General features: G+C 34.2%; 1 protein-coding gene across 5 annotated transcripts in view; it reads left to right on the forward strand.

The window, feature by feature from the left end:
- LOC123559693 (zinc finger protein GLI3-like) overlaps positions 1-21,508 on the forward strand; it is a 127,250-nt gene that overhangs the window by 82,291 nt on the left and 23,451 nt on the right. For 3 of the 5 annotated variants that reach the window (XM_045351713.2, XM_045351711.2, XM_045351712.2), the window contains exons 4-9: positions 10,114-10,383; positions 10,830-10,959; positions 14,446-14,687; positions 15,183-15,329; positions 16,024-16,233; positions 19,410-19,627. In XM_045351713.2, coding sequence (XP_045207648.2) covers positions 10,114-10,383; positions 10,830-10,959; positions 14,446-14,687; positions 15,183-15,329; positions 16,024-16,233; positions 19,410-19,627 — 1,217 coding nt within the window. Of the gene's footprint in view, positions 1-7,898; positions 8,186-10,113; positions 10,384-10,829; positions 10,960-14,445; positions 14,688-15,182; positions 15,330-16,023; positions 16,234-19,409; positions 19,628-21,508 lie in introns of those variants that run through there. The other 2 variants (XM_045351716.2, XM_045351715.2) reach the window with 2 other exon arrangements.

Consider the following 21,508-nt stretch of genomic DNA (forward strand, 5'->3'; position numbering starts at 1 on the left):
TAACTTCTCAGATATCTTGAAATTTTGCACATGTTTTCCTTAATTTTGTTGAATTCCTGTTTACTTAGAAAATTTCTCTGAGGTGTTCTTGAAATTTTCCATATGCCTTTCTTTTGCACAATTCAGTAAATGTGTAGTTTTCGGAAGTATTTAATGGAATCTAAGCTGTACCATATGTTTGAAGTCTTTCTGAGTGTCTTGACTTTAGATCAGTGAAGTTATAAGTAGAGAAAAAAGGAGCCTCTTTTTCACTGGTTTCTTTCGAATTGCAAAATTAAAATTGCAATAATAATTTTAACGAATAAAAATTATAATTTAAAGTATTCTATAAATATATCAATTTAATTTTTAAAGTAATTTGTATACTGCTTAATGTTTTGTTAGTTTTCATCTCCTGCAATTTCCAAGCAGGGCCTTCCATAGATTATAATTGAGTCGTATCATGAGAAAACCAACATAGTGGCTTTGCAACGAGCATGGATCCTGACCAGACTGTGCGGATGCGCAGGCTGGTCTGGATTTATGCTGGTCGCAAAGCCACTATGTTGGCTTTCTCATGCCGTGGCTCATCTTAAGGTGGGGAGGTGAACAAAATCTTCATATTTCAAATTATGTGAAAGACAAAAATTTTAAAGCTACTGCTTGCTTTGATATAGACTTTTAATTGCTTTACGCTACACCTTGAGTCATAACTGGCAAATTTATGAACTTCTTTCGGCACATTATGTTGTTAAAAACACAGCTTTTGGTGAGGTTAAAAATGTTATTTGTAGATTCATTAAAAGGTCTTATGTGTGGTGTTTTTCCTGCCAATTGAAAGTTTTTTTGTTGCGGTCTCCTTGTTGGCTTGCTTGGTAGTGGCTTTTGCCATTGGTGATAAATCTAAAATTTAGGGGCCGCAGCCTTGGACTACTTAAACTTCCAAGCCCATTGCCTCTCACTGCTATTTGTTTATACAATGTGTTTCTAAGTGTTTCATATGTGATGTTTGACTGCAGCTTGACTATGTAAAGAGGTTTGTGGCTGAAGGTGCCAACAAACACCTGAAATACTTGGGAGTTCTGACCCCTGAGAAGAAGTTTTCATCTCAAATGGGGGTTTCTCTTCATATACTGGTTCTCCCTGTCATGGATGTTCGCATACCATGGGGTTTTCCCCCATACATGGAGGTGCCTTTATCATGAAAAGCTAGAAAGTTACCATATACTGTGAAATCATTTTTATTCGCGTAGGACAAAATTTCGCGCCAGGATCGATGCACAAATTTAAGACCGCACTATTATTATTTTTTTATTATATTTTTCATTGCTATAATTGAAAATGGGCGAATTAAAGCCTGTGCGAAACAGTCCTTCCTCACGTTTGCGCGAAATTTCATGCCAGCGAATTTAAATGTTTCACAGTACTTCAATGAACTGTGTTGTTGTGACATAAAACAAACTTTGCTAATTCACCTGAAGTCTATAATATTATCTCGAACTCGCTTTTCTTTCAATTTTGGCTGTCTCAAAGACATTTTCAAGTCCAGTCCTGAAAACATACAAAATATCATTTTTAGTTGGATTTTGGTTATCTGTAAGTTACGTAAAAACACTTGATCCCCTGGAATTCAAAATACCACTGAGTTTCAACTTTATAATATCTGAATTTGATTAAAATAAATACAATGCAGCAATTGAAGCAGTTAATCGTTGGTATTAATTGTAGATAATTTAATCAAGGAACAACGGTGACTTTGTTGGTACAGCAGCTCATTCTCATGTGAGACAGACTTTTCCCCAAATAAGATTGTTTTGAAACAAAATAATTTTACGGTCCAATAATACTAAGCAGTAAGGTGTGTTTTTCATTTCATAAACTACAGAGAAATCCTTTCTGCCTCTATTGATTAATGATATTGATCTTTATATTGATTGAGAGCAATCTGTCACCTTCTGAACTGATATTAATATTTATAGAATTTTAATATAATGTAATTTTCAATATTTTGAATCTTGTTGCCTCCCAAGTGCCCTAAACTATTTTATCTTGATTGTTTTTTGTACTCCTGTGTAGTCAGATAAAGGCCATATAATTATAGGAAATGATCAAAGAGTTCTTAGTTAACAGGTGGTCTCTCAAAAAAGGTTAAGATCTGTACTCTTTATTCTTAAATGGAAAATGAAAATGGTGACCTTTTAAGAAAGGTTATATAGTTATGGTCACTCTATAGAGGTTGTCTTCAGTGTAGGTTTGTAAATTTTGAACTCTAGACAGTATCAAAAGGTTTACAAATGAAAATGGTGAAATTCATTGTTGGGTTAAATGTAATGATGTGAATGTAACAAAAGCGTTACTTAAGTGAGGTAATGGGAACGAGGTAAGGGTCAATTTAACTCCTCAAAGCAGATTATTAGAACAAGATGCATCATGCATTTATTTACTGTTTTTATTGCAGTTTGGTTAAGAATAAACAGCTCTGGTAGACAAGTTAGTAACAGATGTACATTATCGCATCTTATTTTTTTTTTCTTTGAACTAATTGTTCTAGTTTACAGGCTATGATAATAAAGTAACAGAAACAACAAACTTGAAAGAAATTATCGATGAACAGCTTATGTTTTAATGTAGATTTATAACTGGTAATTGGCAAATGTGTAATACTGAGAGCTATTAGATATTTTTTAAGTGTTATGTTACTGTAATATTGTTCCATTTCCATGAAAAAAAAGCAGAAACAAACAAAAACAGCTCTTATTGTAGTAAACCAATGCTATAGTTTGATTTTGACGTTGGAGTGTTCAGTTTATAGACTCGTATACCGATTAGAGAAATCAGCATGATTTACTTTGCCTTATTTCAGTAAGAACCACTATCGTACTGAATAACATTACCTAAACAACGGATCGTTCCATTATTAAAAGTACAAAAACATTGCTGACCTCAAAACATAACTGTATGTGATATCTTCCAATACATGTATAATGATCTAGTAAATATTTTAATACTCAAACAACTGAAAATAAATTTTGCCCTACTACAACTCGGGTTCTGTAACTGGGGGTGCCGTCCGGTTACGAAAAGCACTGTCGAGTCTATATCAATTGTGTGCTTTTGTTGAACTGTTATTGGAGTTTATTTTTTTCAAAGAGAGAAAAACAATAACACATGATCATGTCCCAAGTGTTGCTAGAAGAGCAGCCAACACCTTAATCACCAGACCATTGCACCACTTCCCGCATATCTTTGAAGGGTGCCTTGTCACGGCGGAAGACTGAAATATGATAAAAAAAAAAAAAAACAGTTATTTTTCACTGAGGTAAAAAAAAATCACAAACATTCGGTTATGTTTGGACTTTACCCTGTCAGAATGGCAGATTTCAGAAATTAATTGATTAGAAAAAAAAAACACATTTTTTTTCATATTGAATTCAAATAATTGTTAACTCAACATTTAAATATAATTTGCAGTTTACAACTCCTAAATAAATACGTACTTTTACCGGAAATGGATTTTGAATAGTTTTAAATTTAGTGAAATACACATACTGCTCTGTCAGTGTTGTTTTACAAAGAATGTCTATTGTTACAATATTTTTTTCAGGTGTTTTACTTGATTTTTTAAAATGTCTTTCATTCATTTTATATGCAATTAAATGTCCTTAAAAATCCAGTGTTGTGTAGTGGTATCAAAGTATCTTTGTTTTACATGTAATTTACTAGGTCAATTATTCATCGCAAGTCAGTAGGAATGTCACATATATTATGAACTGTTTGAGGTTCTAGGCTAGATGGCTCCAACATTAACTCCACTAAACCTGTCATCCATTTTATAAATAAGGCCAACGTAAAAAGTTTCTTTTTTTTTCGCTTGTAATTTACGAGGTCAGTTATTCATTGCAAGTCGGTACGAATGTCACGTAAATATTATATGAATGCTTGCGGTTCTCGTACATTAAATAAAGTAGATTTATATTACCTAAGGTAAAATATTCACAAAGCTTTTCATTTTTGTCCCACATATTTATTTCATTGTCAAAAGTAACACTCACTAAGGAGCATCCCAGTGGTCCCTTGCAATAGTACAACATAAAAGATTTTTATATAAATGTCTATTAATAATAAAGCATGATTTAATATATTTCTGTGCAGTAATACCCACATTTGATAAATGAAATAGATTTGAAAAATGTTTAGTCGCCCATTATTATGTGAAATATTATTTTCTCTATTTCAAGTTTTGAGCCAGTGGGTAACTTCCCTTTGATATCATGGTCCCCATTTGCTAAATCAGTCATCTCCCTTTGTTTTCATGATCCTCATTTTCTAAATCAGTCATCTCCCTTTGATATCATGATCCTCATTTGCTAAATTTGATCCAGTTTTGCCTAGCAAAGACTGATAGCAATTGCAGCATGACATGATGTTTGTAATAGTGTTTTTATACCTGTAATGCAAGTGTGCATTATTGTTCAGCAAAAAGGAAGCCTTTTGAATGAAATTTGTAAATCTTTTGGCTACTGTTTAAAATCCCATAAAAGGTATAAACCAAAGATGAAAAATGTTTACTGTACAAAAGATCATCAACCACAGAGACAGTTTCCTGTCATACTATACAAAGATTCTGCATTACAAATGGTTTCCAACGGTTACGGCTCTAGAATTCTCCTTAGTGGGGTTTTATTGCTCCCTCATAAATTTGACGAAATTTGATGGAGGGTGGAGTTGAATGTTAATAAGAATTTGGGGTTAAGCTTTAAATTTTACTGTTTAACAATTTAAGTGATAACTAATACCATGTAGAGGGACACATTGTCATGTCATGGTAAACTCTTTTCAATGAAATTTGATCATCCCATCTAACTGGCTCAGTTAGGTGAGCTCAGGAATTGCCAATTTTGGTTGTGTAAGTTTGATTCTTGTAAGAAGTTTGAGGTTCTTAGCAGCAGTTCGAAACAAATTGAGTGCAATGGCCGCATTTATTTTTCCACACCATTTGTTTCATGTGGAGAAGTTATGGATCACTTACAGAAAAAGGAACTGTTTGTTCAGCGAAAATGAATAATAGAAATATTATTGAAATTTTTTTAATACTTTCCATTTTTGTGTCTATAATTTTTTCTCCTCAGCTTGTTCATAAGAATGTAATTTTAGTTGGACAAGCTAGTAACCTGATCTTCATATGTCAACCCGATGAACCACTGCACCACTGATCCACTGCCAGATTGCTGAAAGTTTACAGCCATGTTGAGGCTTTATGTTTAGTACAATGAACTGTCTGTAAACTTTGATTAATAAGACAGCATACAAAGATGTGTTAATATTTACTTTTTCCATATTCAATAGCATTAATAAAATGAGAATGTATTTTGATAGTAACTGTTGAAGATCCTCCAATATTTTCTTTGCAAAAGTATTTTATATAAGGACATTGTGTTAAAGCTTCTTCCTACTTGTTATGACACTTGAAAATTATGTAACTATGTATGTCTGTGTCTTTGTATGCATGCGTGTTTGTATGTGTGATGTCGTCGACACAGAATAAATTAGCATAAGGGCAGGAACACCTAAGAATTTATTTTATTCTGTCGCCATGTCATGTCATTTTAATAGCTGTTGATGCATAGCGTAGTCGTAAAGTTTAAGACGAGAGTCGCAAACTAAAATTTTTTAGTGAGAATGAAGTCTACTAAAATTACTTAACTTAAACAACAATCGGCTAAAGCTTTTAACGGAATCTTAACAAAAAATGACTAATTTTAAAGAGGAAATAATTAAAGGCATTGATAATACTTAATGACATTAAACTGACATTTAAAGTAAATCAATGTTCAGGCCCTCCGTCAAACAGTCAGTGATCCCCAGCGAAACTTCCGAATACGACACCTGACTGAAGGTGAAACACAAAACTTAAGTTTGCATGATGAAAGTCGTTAGGAAGGTATAATGGTTCATTTTGGGTAGCTTGTGCATATGTATAAGCAATTATCGGATCAACAAGTGAAAGAATGGGCGTAGAAATTTCACCAACAAAAACTGAATACACAATATGCGCTGGGTAAAAAGTAAAGGCAAGGTGAATACAGAGATCGTTAAGTTGTTTTTTTTTTTGAGGAAGAGAGAGAAATAATTGAGAAAAATACAGAATTACAGTAGATGAGTTAAGCAGACATGTTTTGAAATACCTCTTGTATAAGATTACCTGCAGCACAAAGAAATGCTGACAATCAACTTTCAAAGAGATTTGTTGTTTGAGTTACATGGCATATAGATTATTTTTCCATATACACTTAGCCAAACTTCGGAGATTTTTTGCAAGTTTATTTCTAAGCCAGGTTGACTGTTATTTTAAGTTTTGAGTTGCAAGCCAGAAATGTAATAATCAGTACTATGGTTAGCTCACCACTGGGTGTTTTCAGTTATTGCATACCACAGTCATGTTATGTCTGACCTATCTATTTATAGGTCTGGTTCAATACTTGATCTTGACGATAATATAATACATGACCAGCTTCTTCATTTTATTACCATTTTTAGCACCTTTTTGGGGAAAAAAATTGATAAAATCAACTTTTATGTCAAAGAAAATATAAACTTTTACTTTAAAGACAAGATTAACATGCATGCCAAAATCAAAGTTTGTTTTTATGCTAAAGACAAAATCAACTTTTATTATTCCAAAGACAAGATAAAATTTTTCCACAAAAGGCGAAGTAAATTTAACTATTACTCTAAAGAAGTTCAAACTAAAAGGACGATCTAAGATTACTTGATTACTTGTATTGATGCAAGATGTTAACGTAAGAGTGATCGGATAAGATAAATCGCAATCGTAAAGAGCAAAGTATTGAACTGTTGAGCCCCGACCGCCTTTTTCTAAACGCTTTTGTGCACAAAATATTGTTTATGGTTTTTTAATGAGAAGACATGCATCTAGTATTACAGTTCACCTTTTGCAGTTTGACATTCTAATGCATAATAATTAATGTGAAATTTCAAAAAAAAAAATTGTCAGTATGACAAAAGAAATTATCAGTTTACGGAGAGCCCTCGCCACAAAATGTTAAAGAGGGGTATGTTGATAACACGATTATATCAAAATGTGTTAACGTTTTTGTTTCAAAATTAATGGAACTGTATTGGTCGAAACTGCGCTAAACGGTGTGAGGTCAATTAGTGTGCTTTATGGTCCTCCAGAAGAGCTCACATTCTGATGTCACCATCATCAGAAGTTTTTTTTTTAAGTTGGAAAATCGGCTTATGAAGGAGACGTTTAATGTCAAATATTGATTTATGGATTCATTTGCGTAAATATTTTGTCTTTAATTTTTGTGGCAGCTGTTTTATGATATATCTTTGTTTAAGAGATAATTAAATGATTTACATCTGTATTATTTAACATCCGTAAACTTACATCTGGTGAAAAATGCACATTTCGCTAAAAAATGTTAATGTCATACCTTGCTGCATAAACAAATGTTAGAATTAATGCACACCATGGTGTGATGTTAATGCACTTTCTGCATATCACTGGCGTGTTGTAATAAATGGAATAATTTGTTCGTCAAAGCATAAATGTTTATTTCATATGTTGTTTTCGCACTTAATTTGTTAAAAGTTTAACATTTCTGTATAAATTGTATTTAACGTATAGTTAAACGTTTAGTATTTTGTCTTAATTAGATTTAATGGTTTACATAAACAGCTGTTTTGTAACAGATATGTAATTTAGAATTAAAGTTTTCCTTTAATTGCATTTAATGACTATTACCGCGGCTCTTAAAGTCAGATATTAATTTTAAAACCACAGTGGTTAAAATACAAATGTTCTTATATTATATTCAGCGTGTGATGAGTCAGTGGTTGCGATTTGAATGCGTAAGATTTTAGACGTTTTGTGATGGGAAATACTTTAGCGCCCAATTCATGTTACATTCACTGATCAAATTTTGCTTTGTATGAATAGCAAAGCATCAATTTTAGTGTTTTGTATCACTGTGGCAAGCGAACCAGAAATGGGGAACGTACGCGTTGATATATGGACATAAACTTCAGTGACATCCACCTTTTATAGTCATTTTCGAGATCTAGGTAGATAAAAGCTGTCCAGCCATTTAATACGAAATATGATTAGGCTTGTGTCAAGGTAGTGGAAAGTATGTATAGAATGAAGGTGAATAGATTGAATAACTGGAGAAAATGACGGGTGAGAACAATTTTGTAATGATTTGCTTATAGCTTACAAACTTTCAACTGACGCTTAGGTTTAAATATTTTTGAATGTTGGTTATTTTTGTAGTGAGGTAGTTTTTGGTTTTATCACTTTAAAATTTTTGGTAAGCACATGGTGTAAAATATTCTTGACTTGTTGTGACACACAACCTACAATTGATGTATTTACTGGAGGAAAAGCTATTTGAAAATACACAAGAAATGGCAGTGTTTAAAAATCCACAAGGAATTAAGATATTTTACTTTTAAATTTGAAAATGTATAATGAGAAGTGACAATATTTTACCAGTAATTTTTGTAAATTTGAAAATACACAAGATACACAAGAAATTTGAAAATAAATACAGATGACAATATATTTTACTAGCAAATTTGAAACTACACCAGAAATGGCAATATAAAAAGATAAAATTTTAAATTTGAAAACATCAAATGACATTATTTTACTAAATTCATATAAATTAGAAAATTTGTATGTAATGACATAGTTTCCTGGTAGGAAATTTTAAAATACACATGAAATGCAAACTTTTTTGCTATATATGAAACTTTGTAAAGACACGTGAAATTGCTCTCTTCCAGTATAAATTATGATATAATAATTTCACTACTTGATTTAAAATACACAAGAAATGACTTTAATCTTGCTTGTGAATTCGAACAACATTTTTGTTAATCAATCTCATGAAATGGCACTTTTTTACAGCTCAGTTTGGCAAAATACTTATCATATGACAATAATTTCAAAATACAGAAAGTCTAGCAATATTGCTTTTAAATTGCGAAAGATATTTATAATATGATGCTGTAACCATGTAGACATATTGATCAGTGTTCTCTATATTGTCTTTGACTTTTCTGATGGATGACATAAACTTTGAAATAAATATTGCACAAAATATGAACTGGTACGAAAATCTTTACCCAGATTTGTAAGTTAAAAGGGGCCATAATTCTGACAAAATCCTTGATGGAATTATATACTATAAATATTCCAAGAAAAAATGTTAAGATTGCCTCAGACGATATTGCTTTGAAATGAAGTATACATATGATTTCGATGGAAATATCAAAGGAAAAATGAAGCTGAAATCAATTTAAGGGCATGGTGAAGTACACTTTATAAATTATATCAATGTTAAACAGCACTCGCTGAAGCATCAACAACTTCAGGCAAAGAACAGTTCATGTAACTGTCTTCTTCCGGTTTCTATATATGAGCCGTGCCATGGGAAAACCAACATAGTGGCTTTACGACCAGCATGGATCCAGACCAGCCTGCGCATCCGCGCAGTCTGGTCAGGATCCATACTGTTCGCTTTCAAAGCCTATTGGAATTAGAGAAACTGTTAGCGAACAGCATGGATCCTGACCAGACTGCGCAGATGCGCAGGCTGGTCTGGATCCATGCTGGTTGCAAAGCCACTATGTTGGTTTTCCCATGGCACGGCTCATATTTTCTTTAGAATCTGCTTAACTCAAGCATATTTTGCTTGGCCTTTTGCAGCCTCAAGCAACTGGTGTTCTTAATCCTTACCCTGCTAAATTTCTATAATGAACTTGTCCCATCTTTCAATTTGGACAGTACCATTAACTGTTAAAAGGGGTGCATACCAAAAAGTTACTGATTGAATGGCAAACAGTGCAGATCATAATCAGACTGTACTACACAAAGGCAGAATCAGTCGTTCAGCATAATAAGGGTTAATGTATGTTGAAAAAAGGGTCATTGGCTGCCCATCCCACAGAGTATCCTCAAATGAAGGATTTAGCTGACAAAGTTGCCCAGATATTTTAGTTTTAGGAATTTGTGTGTTAAGTTCATGCTTTACTCTCAGTAAGATGTTGTTGATTTCTTCAGTAATTTTACCTGTCTTAATGGTACTTTATTTATCTTTTCAGAGGAGGGAACCAGCAAGCAGGCTCACTCATCCAGTCACCACAGAAGCCGGGAACCATCAAGTGGTTCACGGGGCGAGGAAGAACCAAGTTCAAGCAAGACTCGTGACGCTTCTGTGGAGACTGTAGATCGTGGGGTAGGGCCAACTCCAGCTCCGCCTCCATCACATGTGGACCCTCGCTCGCTCCCTCATCCATACTACCTGCCATCGAGCTTCATAGATCCAAGGAATGGGTTAGAGCAGGCTAATCCATACAGTGCTAACCCATATGGTAGGTTTCTTTAGGGCACAATTAACTTCTTTATTTAATGTTGCAACAGTGCAATATGAAGGGCAGAATTTTTGCGTCATGGAAAAGTCTGAGCTTTAGAAATATTACTTCGTTTATTTTATATTTATGTTAGAAAAATATTTTTCCTTTCAAATACAAAAATTGCTTTCTTACATATTATCATTGGCTATACTAAGCATTGGAAAAAAATATTTCCCAAGGGCCATGCACCTGCTGCAAGATGTGATTTAGAATAAAATTGGCAATGGGTCAGGGGCACTGACGGTTCATGTGCACTTCACCATATTTATTGATAACATAAGTTTGGAGAATTAAATACCATAACTTCTTACATTTACAAGCTCGGCTTATGATTTTAGAGCAATAATTGCTGGTAAGGTACAGTCTGTCTTTGTGAAAACAAAAACCTCCCTTAACTTTTACAGGTATACCAGGATTTCCATACTACCATGTTCCATACCCCATCAACCCACCACTGCCACTGAACGCCCAAACTCTAGAGGGACGCTACAACTGGCCACCACCACCTCCAGGCTTCCACCATCCCATGCCAGGGTATGTATTGTCAGATACGTTCCTTAAAAACATGAATTCAAAACAGTAACAAAGTGGATTTAATATCTTGTCTGCTAGGTTGAGAAGTTTTCTTAAAAAAATGGATTTCCTTAGAACAGTTTGTGACCCAATTCTGATAATTGTGGATTTTGGATTATATTCGAGAAAGTTGGATATTGAATATATATATGTTGTCAGTCTTGGATTTTGGATTTTAACCCAAGATTCAGATTAAAAATCCAGTCCAATAATCTTGGATTTTGGATTTTAACTAAAGATTTGGATTAAGAATTCTTTCTAATAATCTTGGATTTTAATTATAGAAGGTGGATTGTGAATCAGTTCAGTGAATCTTGGATTTTAACACAAGATTTGGATAATAGGTTCATTCTGATAATATTGGATTTTGAATGTAATCATGAACTGTGATTCAGTTTATCTTGGAGTTTAGACGTAACCATTTAGATAATCTTTGATATGTAAATATAATTTTTAGCTCGACTATACGAAGTATAAGGAGAGCTATCCTACTCGACCCGGCGTGAGCGTCTTCCCGCGTCCCCACCTTGGTTAAAGTTTTTTTTACACTTTCTCTTTTTTCAACTTATCTCTGTAATTACTTGATGAATTTGATTCAAACTTGAAATACTTATTCCTCATCATCATCATCCACATCATCTGACAGAAGGGCCGTAACTGTGGCACCAATATTTTATGAATTATCCCCCCTTTTCACTTAGATTTTCAGGTTAAAGTTTTGATGCACTTTCACTCTATCTCTGTTTTTACTGAATGGATTTGATTCAAACTTAGACCAGTTGTTCAACATCATCACCCACATCATATGACACAAGGTGCATAACTCTGGCACCATTTTTTCATGAATTATTCCCCCTTTTTACTTAGACTTTCAGGTTATAGTTTTGGTGCACTTACACTCTACCTCTGTTATTACTGAATGGATTTGATTCAAACTTAAAATAGTTGTTCAACATCATCACCCACATCATATGACAAAAGATGCATAACTCTGGCACAATTTTTCATGAATTATTCCCCTCTTTACTTAGAATTTCAGGTTAAAGTTTTATGCACTTTCAGTCTATCTCTGTTATTACTGAATGGATCTGATTCAAACTTAAAACAATTGTTCAGCATCATTACCCTTATCATATGACACAAGGTGCATAACTCTGGGACCAAATTTTCATGAATTATTTCCCCTTTTTACTTAGAATTTTAGGTTAAAGTTTTGATGCACTTTCACTCTGTCTCTGTTATTACTGAATGGATTTGATTCAAACTTAAAATAGTTGTTCAACATCATCATCCACATCTTATGACGCAAGGTGCATAACTCTGGCACCAATTTTTTATTAATTATTGCTCCTTTTTACTTAGAATTTTAGGTTAAAGTTTTGATGCACTTTCACTCTGTCTCTGTTATTACTGAATGGATTTGATTCAAACTTAAAATAGTTGTTCAACATCATCACCCACACCATATGACACAAGGTGCATAACTCTGGCACCAATATTTAATGAATTATGCCCCTTTTTGCTTAGGATATACTTATATAGTGTTTTGATACATTTTATCTTTACCTCTCTTATTACTTTAAGTGAAATTTTTGACATAGACTCAGGCTATTGTGCAATATCTTCATCCACAATTGGAGTCATTAAACACTCCAGTGACAGCTCTAGTTTCCTCAGATGTACCCAGTTTCACTATCCAGCATCGAAATAGTCCAGCGCGCTGTCTCCTGTGACAGCTCTTGTTATGACCCCCACCCCAGTGTAAAGCAGTGTTTAAACTGTCTTGTCAGTCCATCTGTCTGTCACACATTCTGTACTCAACTCCTTCTACAGCTCCTATCCACCTGATGTAACTTTAATAGTATACATGATCAACATGGACATGCGCATATTTTCAAGACTTTCATGTATGATTATAATATTTGGAGTATACGGCCCGGTTTTGCACTTAAGAAATACAACAACTACATGTACATCCCAATATGAAATATTGCAACTACATCAGAACGTTGTGTACTCAACTATTACAGTTTCTGTCTAAGTTTGAAACCAAACTTGGGATACAAAATCATATGGAGTTGATATGTGCATGTTGTTAGGACTTTCATATCCAGATATTTTTTCAGGAGTTACAGCCCTGTTGTCAACATTGTTTATTATACTAACAAGCATTTTCAGGGGGTATATGTGTCATACAATGTTGACAACATTCTTTTTAAAATTATATTCATTGTGAACTCAGTATGGTAATTGTGATCTCAGAAATTTGCATGTGGACGCAATCTTATATTCATGGTTTTGATCTATGCTTGGAGAAGTATGACTGCGAACAAATCAGTTTCGAATTTAAAAGATTTACAATTTTAAAAATGATTTCAGTTCCCCACAATTCTTGTATTTTTCTCTGCTATTTTATTCCGCCAAAATATCAACTGTCATTGGACTATAAAATAAAGTTTGTTCTGTATATGATGAAAAAGGGGACATATATATTGAGAACTTTCTGGAATCTTTTTTTTTTTTAGACCAATAAGGAAACTATTTCCATATATAATAGTCTAAATGAATTTTTGGTAATGATGAATCTTTACAAATTTTTTTGTAGGATTTCGAATTTGCAAGGGAAAGCATAATGTTTTATTACATTGTTTTGCCTAAGGTTAATGGCTGCACTCTATTTTCTTACTGATACGTACTCAGCTGAATTAAATTCATCCAGTTGATTTGTTACGAAATTGCATGTGCATTCCAGCTTGACTGATTTTTGCTAATCAAAATGTGCAGTGCATCTGCGTGTTGTTTTTGCCGAATATTCAACAGAGCTTCTGTCTTTGATCGAAATGATCATGTGACGGAGAGACTTTCAGTGGCAATGAAAACAATCAGGATTCAAATTTAGCTTCGAAGTGCCAGCATTAAATGAGCATCAGCCGATTGTTTTACTGCAAAACCTTTTAAGCTTGACATTTGTAGGTCCTTTTAAAGCCAGCCTCATTCATGTTGTCAAGTAAAAAAGGCAGGTCGAGAAGAATTAGCAGTCCCATTCATGAAAATTCTACGAGAATGGTATTGAGTTCATGTTATAGGTTTATTATAGCAGTAATGAGCAATTTCAAGTTTCACCGGATTTGTCAATGAATTTCATTCCCAATTGTTTCAGATCAAAGGAATATTGAAAGTACAAATTCTATATATTCATGAAAGAGATCTTTTTGGACATTTTTCAGATTGTTTTGCCTGTTTTTAGTGTGCCATAATATGAATTAGTTCACAAAATTTAATTATGACATTTACATAATATAAAATCTAATTCAAAAGATTGATGTTAATGGACTTATCTAATAGAATTTCCGCATTTTTAAAACCAAATTAGGATAGATCTTGGCTATATTTAATTGTTTTTTGAGAGGCTCGATCCCTTATATAGCTTAAAAATTTATTTTTCAGATTACCCGCTAGTCCATCACATACTGATGTCTCATCCCTGTACGGACTACGGAGCCCGATGGCGCCCAGCGAGTCTGTGACTGCTCTTGCCTCAAGAATACACTGGGAACAACTACGTCAGAACTACTTAAGTCCGGTATCTGGAAGGCGATATAGCCCTGGTTCACTCCCAGGTAGGGGAATACAGGATTACGTTGCATTAGCTTCCCAAACGCATGGCATGGCCTATCCATGGCCCACTGGTAAGCTATGCAGAGAGTAAAAGCTTTTCGTACCTTTCTAAGATTTTTTATTACGACAAAATTATGCTAATGAAAAGCTATTATGTAACATAGGTAAATTTTGTAAATGTTTTATTATTACTGGCAAAAAAATAAATTTTCTTTCTGAGATCTGTTCCTCCTGACATTAGTTATGTTACATTTTTTGTCATAGCAAATATTTAAAATTTGTGCAGAGGATAACAAACTGAGTTTAGGAACCAGTCTCCAGACCTGCACATCTGATTGGTTGTTTGTCAAAACTTACCCAAAAATGACCAATTGCAAGCTTGCATTTTGAGACTGGTCACAGTTTTAGTTTTAACCTATTGGTCTGCATTTGACTGGGTTTCTCCAATTTCTTTTCAAGGCCAATGTACTGGTCGCATATCTAAATAAGCTTAAAAGACATTTGCATGAAACAATGTAAAATCATTCAATTTAAACAAAAGTGTCATTAGAACATTACTTTTGCAGGTGTACCTTTTGGCAGTAGTGGTGGTACAGGATATCCAAGCGACTACCCAACAGGGTTCAGCCCATATGGCCCACGCAGTATGTTCACCGATGTACCACCCACCCCAGGTAGTGGCAGTGTAACTCTCCCTGGATCCATTGAAAATAGTAAGTTCATTTTGGCATAATCGTAGAGGATAGAATGTGTTTAAATCTCATGTAATAAAGTCAAACATGTGCTGAAAACATCACTCAAGTACGCCAGCTTAGCTCAGTAGGAAGAGCGCAGATCTACGGCATGCAGGGTTGTGAGTTTGATCCATTGTCGAGGTCAGTGTTCTAATTGATGATTGATAAAAGACATTGTGTTTGAAAACACTTGTCCTCCACCTCTCATGTGGGAAAGTTGGCAGTTACTTGACCTGTTCATAAAAACCATGCGCAAATAGTGACAACTTCTCCACAGTGTTTAGTGTGATATTTTCATTTGAGGTTTGCCTGTAAACCATTTTGACAGAAATCATTCAATTCTAAGGTGGGCAGGGACATATTATTCTTCCTTTGGTCAAAGTATTTTCCTAAAACAATTGCAAACATGCATTTTGACTGATTTTCTTGCAGCAAAAGATCATGATTATAATACAATGCCTGTTTTAAGAGACCACATAAAGGGAGAGCAAAAAGTGGTCTCATTAGACAGGTGGTCTTTTAATACAAGTTCAATCTATATGAAATGCACTATAAAGGGATGCAAAATTAATGGTCTTATAACACAGGTTTTTGCTTAATACAGGTGGTCTCTTAAGCAGGTTTGACTGCAATATATTTGACTTGTAATACATTTTCATTCTTTTATTTTCAGGTTCCCGTCAAACTAGTCCTAGGCATAGTATTATTACAAAGAGTCGTAAACGAGCATTATCGCACTCTCCCATATCCGACTACCTCGACATACAGAGCCTTACGCGCAGCTCCGAGGGATCGCTACAGCTCACTCCACTTCTTGGAGCCCCACATTCAGCTTCCAGGAGCTCAAGTGCAGCAAGTGGCTCATACGGACATCTTTCAGCAGGTTCGTGTTAAAAAAACTTACATTTATGTTGGTAAGGGCTTGTTTGGGTTTGCGTTGCTTATAAATTTATAGAATTTTTCATTAACTTTTTGTATGCAAGATTGTGTTTCAGTAGCCAGTAGTGGGAATGACTTGAAACTTCATACACTTGTTCGCTGTGATGATCTGACATATATTGCTCAGGTTCCTATATCGCTGTTTTGCATTTCACAAAATTATTTCCCTTTTTCGACTTCAGTATTCATTCTTTTTAACTTTTAGCAACAAGACTTTTGAATAGACGAGCATTTCTGTCCAGTGACAGCTCTTGTTTCCTAGAAAGCGAAATATTTTTTTGTCCTAATTTCATCTTGTCATAAACAGTCACCTGCCTTAATAAGCCAAATTGTGGCACTCGCTAGACTGGCTACTTAATACAGCTTTGTCAGTAGTGTGCAAATACTGCAAAATGATTGAAAAACTGTGTCAGGTTTAAATACTAGTAGGTTTCACAAGAAGGCATTCATGTCGGAGCAGTATAATTACACCATTTGCATATATATCTGACATGTTTTATGTTTAATTGAAATGCATTTATTAAACCCGCCGAGAAATATATTCTACTGTGGCGACATTCTGCTTCAGTCTTTTGTTCACTAAGATTTATAATTATTTTTTATAAATTAAATATTTTTCCACCTCTATAATATATTATTATTACATTGGTTGAACCTGAGACATAATTGCACGTTATTATCGTTTTGTTGATTTTACATTGCAAAGAAAATGTCCTCAAAAAACGGGAATGACTTCAGATTTTGATTTATAATTTTACATAGAGAGATCTATTTTAAAAGTAAAATTTATTTGAAATGTGTCCTTTATGAACCTGTCTGATTGTTGTATGTAAATTCGAAAACATGCAAGATTTACATTTTTTATGGAGAAGAAGCTATGACTTAGATAAAAATGTGGGGGCTTACAAAGAAAGAAATTTTCTGTCTAACTTGTGCATGAATACCACCTGTGAATAGAGATTGTCCGGCTTTAAAGACCAACAATTCATTTCCGATTAAACATTTCAAAGATTTGTAGCATTTGTTTAACCTGCGGATACAGACAGCCTACAATAAAGGCCAGACTTTGACTCCCTTTTCTTCTGGTTTGACTGTTCTAGCATATATTTTAGAAGTAGGTTTATGAACTGCTAAAATATTGCCCTTTTTGAGTCAGATCGCTGTAAAATCAAACTTGTAGAATAGGTTTTGAAATTTCCAGACCTCTAAAGCCATGGAATATGTTCAAGGAAGCCAACCATAATTTTCGTTGTCTCTTTCAAGACAAATGTGAAAAAGAGAAAAGATTTTTAATGAATATTTTTCCTGATTCAAAAATAATAATGTCACCAAACCATAGGTGATCTTTTAAGGAAGACGCTTTGGGCATTATGTTTAATAAATTTAAAAGGTTTATTTGTTCTTCTAGGTCCAATTTCAATATAAATGATTATTAGTTGGCAGTATTAATTGAATCAGTTTTATTCTTTTATTACTGTGTATTTGGTGACCCTGACAGATAGGTGTGACTGTATCAAGTGAACTACCTCCATTCAAGAATGATTCAGATATGTTTTAAGAAATTATCTATTTTACCACAGATCTGAACCATCTAATGTTTCATTTGTCTAGGTTAGATTGAACTATTCAATGGGTTAGACCCAGTGTTTGCCACCATTCATACAAGATTATTTACCTAACTCGCGATGGCATAGTCGTACCTCCCAGTCGGAGACAAATTCTAAAGAATAAGATATGACATTTTAAAACGCGATTGAAAAGAATTATTGACAAAAACCTGTCGGAATAGAAGTCTCAAGGTGTGACAGAAACAAAACAAATAACAATGTCGTTTTTTAAATAAATTGAAAAAAAATAATTCTGCTAAAAATTAAGGTTTTTTTTGTCTGTTCAGTGAAAGGAAAAGCTTACTTAGCATTTTGAAGGAGGCTACAATAAGTGGGAGACTCGTTTTTATGAAAATGTTGAAGATGAGTTTCAATTATTGATTTTAAGTTGTGCTTTAAAAGCAAAATTTCTTTAAATTATACTTGCTATAGCTTTTAGAAAGTAATATTGGAAGAATTTTATGTAATAGTTATAGTATGTGTGAGAGTGTGTTACCAGGATATATCAGAGCTAGGGGTACATCGAGGGTATTTTTCTCTGCACATATCGTCGAGGCCGGTAGGCCGAGACAGATATGTGAAGAGAAAAATAACGAGATGTACCCCTAGCTCTGATATATCCTGGTAACACACGAGCACTACATATTATAACTGTTTTATCGCATAGTTTATCATTAAAATTTATATATCATTTTCATTTAAATTTGTTTATTATTATTTTTACTATTTTGATTCCCTTTCTGCGCCTCGCTGACTGAAACACTAAAACTTCTGTTTTAGAAAATGTGTTCCCCAGATAAAAGTACCCAACAAATTTCTGCATTGGTTTTAAATCTTTGCATTTCATTGGCCAGACATATTGTAAAACTTGTTGTTTTGTTTGTAAAAAAAATCAAAGAAAAAGAAACATTTGAGAAATCTCAGAATTTCATATATTTCATGTATTTCTGAATTTGGCAATAACTATCAAGTTTTTGAAATATTCTAGTTTATTTATTCTTTTACTTTATAAATGTAGGTGTTTGTGACAATTCTTTCTCTGTGAACTGTAAATTGGAGCTAAAATCATCTTTTCTTTGAAAGGAAAAAATTATACTCCCTTGATAGGGCCTCAATAGAGAAAAAGTGTTCCGATATATATCGGAACAGTTTTACTGTGCTGATATATATCGGAACACTTTTTTTCTTATGAAACTCCATAGAGATTTCCGTGTTGATATATATCGCAACAGTTTTGTAAGAAAACAGCACAGTTTTGTAGTAATAATGTGTGTTACTATGTATAACATGCTGCAAAGATCAAAGGAAAATTGCCGCACTATGCGATAATGTAAGAAAAACAAGATCTTTTTTTAAAGCTTTTTTTGGTGGGGGGTGTGGAGGGGTAGAATAAACGACTGTTTTCTTTAGACAGTTAAATAATCATTCTATTTTTATTCAAAACAAAGATTCCATCTTACGTAAAGATTAACTGAATGCATTATTCATTTAGTATATTCAATATATTTTTCAGCGTCACTTGGGGCCCTGAGTCCAGCAAATCACCCTCAGATGCCTTCCAACCCCTACCTCCGTCCAGGGGCTAATTTTCCAGCACCACCCTTCTTTCACCCAGGTATGCCCCAGATGATGGGACGCCTGCCCCCTGGTGCTCCACTTATGATGCCATCTACCTCACAACCCCACACTGTTCTACAGCCTCAACCCCAGACACAGAAACCAGAAACACAGGTAAGTTATAAAATCAGTTGTTAGTCTTGTTATTAACGAGAAATTCAAGGGATTCCAGTGTCGAGTGATTAAGGTTGCTGACTTCAAATCACTTGCCTGTCATTGATGTGGGTTTGAGCCTCACTTGAGGCGTTGAATTCTTCATGTGAGGAAGCCATCCAGCTTGCTTAAGGGATGTCAATGGTTCTACCCAGGTGCCTGCTCATGATGAAATAATGCACGGAGTGGCACCTGGGGTCTTCCTCCACCATTAAAGCTGGAAAGTTGACGTATGACCTATAATTGTGTTGGTGCAACGTTAATCCCAACAAAACAAAAAACAAGAAATTCAAAACCACCTATACCTATTCCATTCCAGACTATTTTATATCTCATGAAATGCTGAAAGTTAGTTCATCTTATGTATATCTGAATTTCAACTTTGCAGTCAGAGTAAGGGATTTAATTAAGTTTATGTAACATAGTGGTGGACATTGCAAGGAATGTCACTAAGACAGGGATAAGTTCATGTACACAAAGATTACTAAGGCTCCAAGAAATCTCAGGAATAACTTTGTGTAACTTTATTGATTGGGGATATGATTGTGTGACAAAATGATACACAAATTTTTCATGGAAACTCGTGGACATGTTACAATGATTCTCAATTTCTTGAAGCAATGTAACAGAACATACTGATTCTCTATCTTAGATGAATTCATTGGCATCAATATTAAGGGACGATTCCCAACATGGCATGAATATCAAGGGATAAGCTCATCTAACAGAAGTGCTACATCCAGTACAAAATCTCTCTTACCATAACACCTATTGCTGTTTGCATGCCAGAGGCAGAAATTTTGAGACCATTACTGATAAAATCTTGTAAAACACTTCATTTGAGATCTTCATTTTCTTATGCTTACTCATGCGTGAGAATATTGAATTTGACATGTCATCAGTCATCATCATTTTAATATCTACAGTTATTATAACTACATTTAATTCAGACGTTATTTTTTTCTAATCGGGCTGTTACAGCAATGAAATCTATATTTTCACCGCAAACCTGGATTTCTCGCCAGCATTTTTTTCGATTTAATCGAAACAATCATAAACTGTGCTTTATTATATTCTTTTTTCTGGCTTCATTGATGTTCGCTAAACTGCTTCATGAAGCAGCTGTATCAAGATAACTCACACTAGGGTGGCGAGAAAAGGTGCCGTGTTGGTCACAACAAGATAGATGGTTCGTGGATAACAACCCAACATCATTATATATGCATATCAGCTGCTTATGGCCCAAAAGGGTTGTGGCCCTGTTATCATTATTTCGCCAATAAAATCGCTCAGTATAATTATTTTAATGTATTTTCTAATAAAACACGTACTTAAATTTAAGGCTTTTACGATATTACATATAATTGTTTATTGACGATAGCATGTTGTTTGTTACAGTGAATGAAAAGATGATAATGATAACATTTTAAATACAAAACTGTTACAGTTTTGGTGTTAAATATCTTCTCTTATGCTATATACAACATTTTTTCACTAAACATTTGAGCCGTGCCATGAGAAAACCAACATAGTGGGTGTGCGACCAGCATGGATCCAGACCAGCCTGCGCATCCGCGCAGTCTGGTCAGGATCCATGCTGTTCGCTAACAGTTTCTCCAATTCCAATAGGCTTTAAAAGCGAACAGCATGGAGCCTGACCAGACTGCACGGATGCGCAGGCTGGTCTGGATCCATGCTGGTCGCAAACCCACTATGTTGGTTTTCTCATGGCATGGCTCATTTGGTTACAAGGCAGGTGATAAAGCGAAAACAACATCCTGCACTTTTCAAAGAACGTGAAGGATAAGTCCTCATAACTTAATCCGAGGGAATTGGTTAAAA

This window comes from Mercenaria mercenaria, chromosome 10, assembly GCF_021730395.1.
Source record: "Mercenaria mercenaria strain notata chromosome 10, MADL_Memer_1, whole genome shotgun sequence".
Lineage (NCBI taxonomy): Eukaryota > Metazoa > Mollusca > Bivalvia > Venerida > Veneridae > Mercenaria > Mercenaria mercenaria.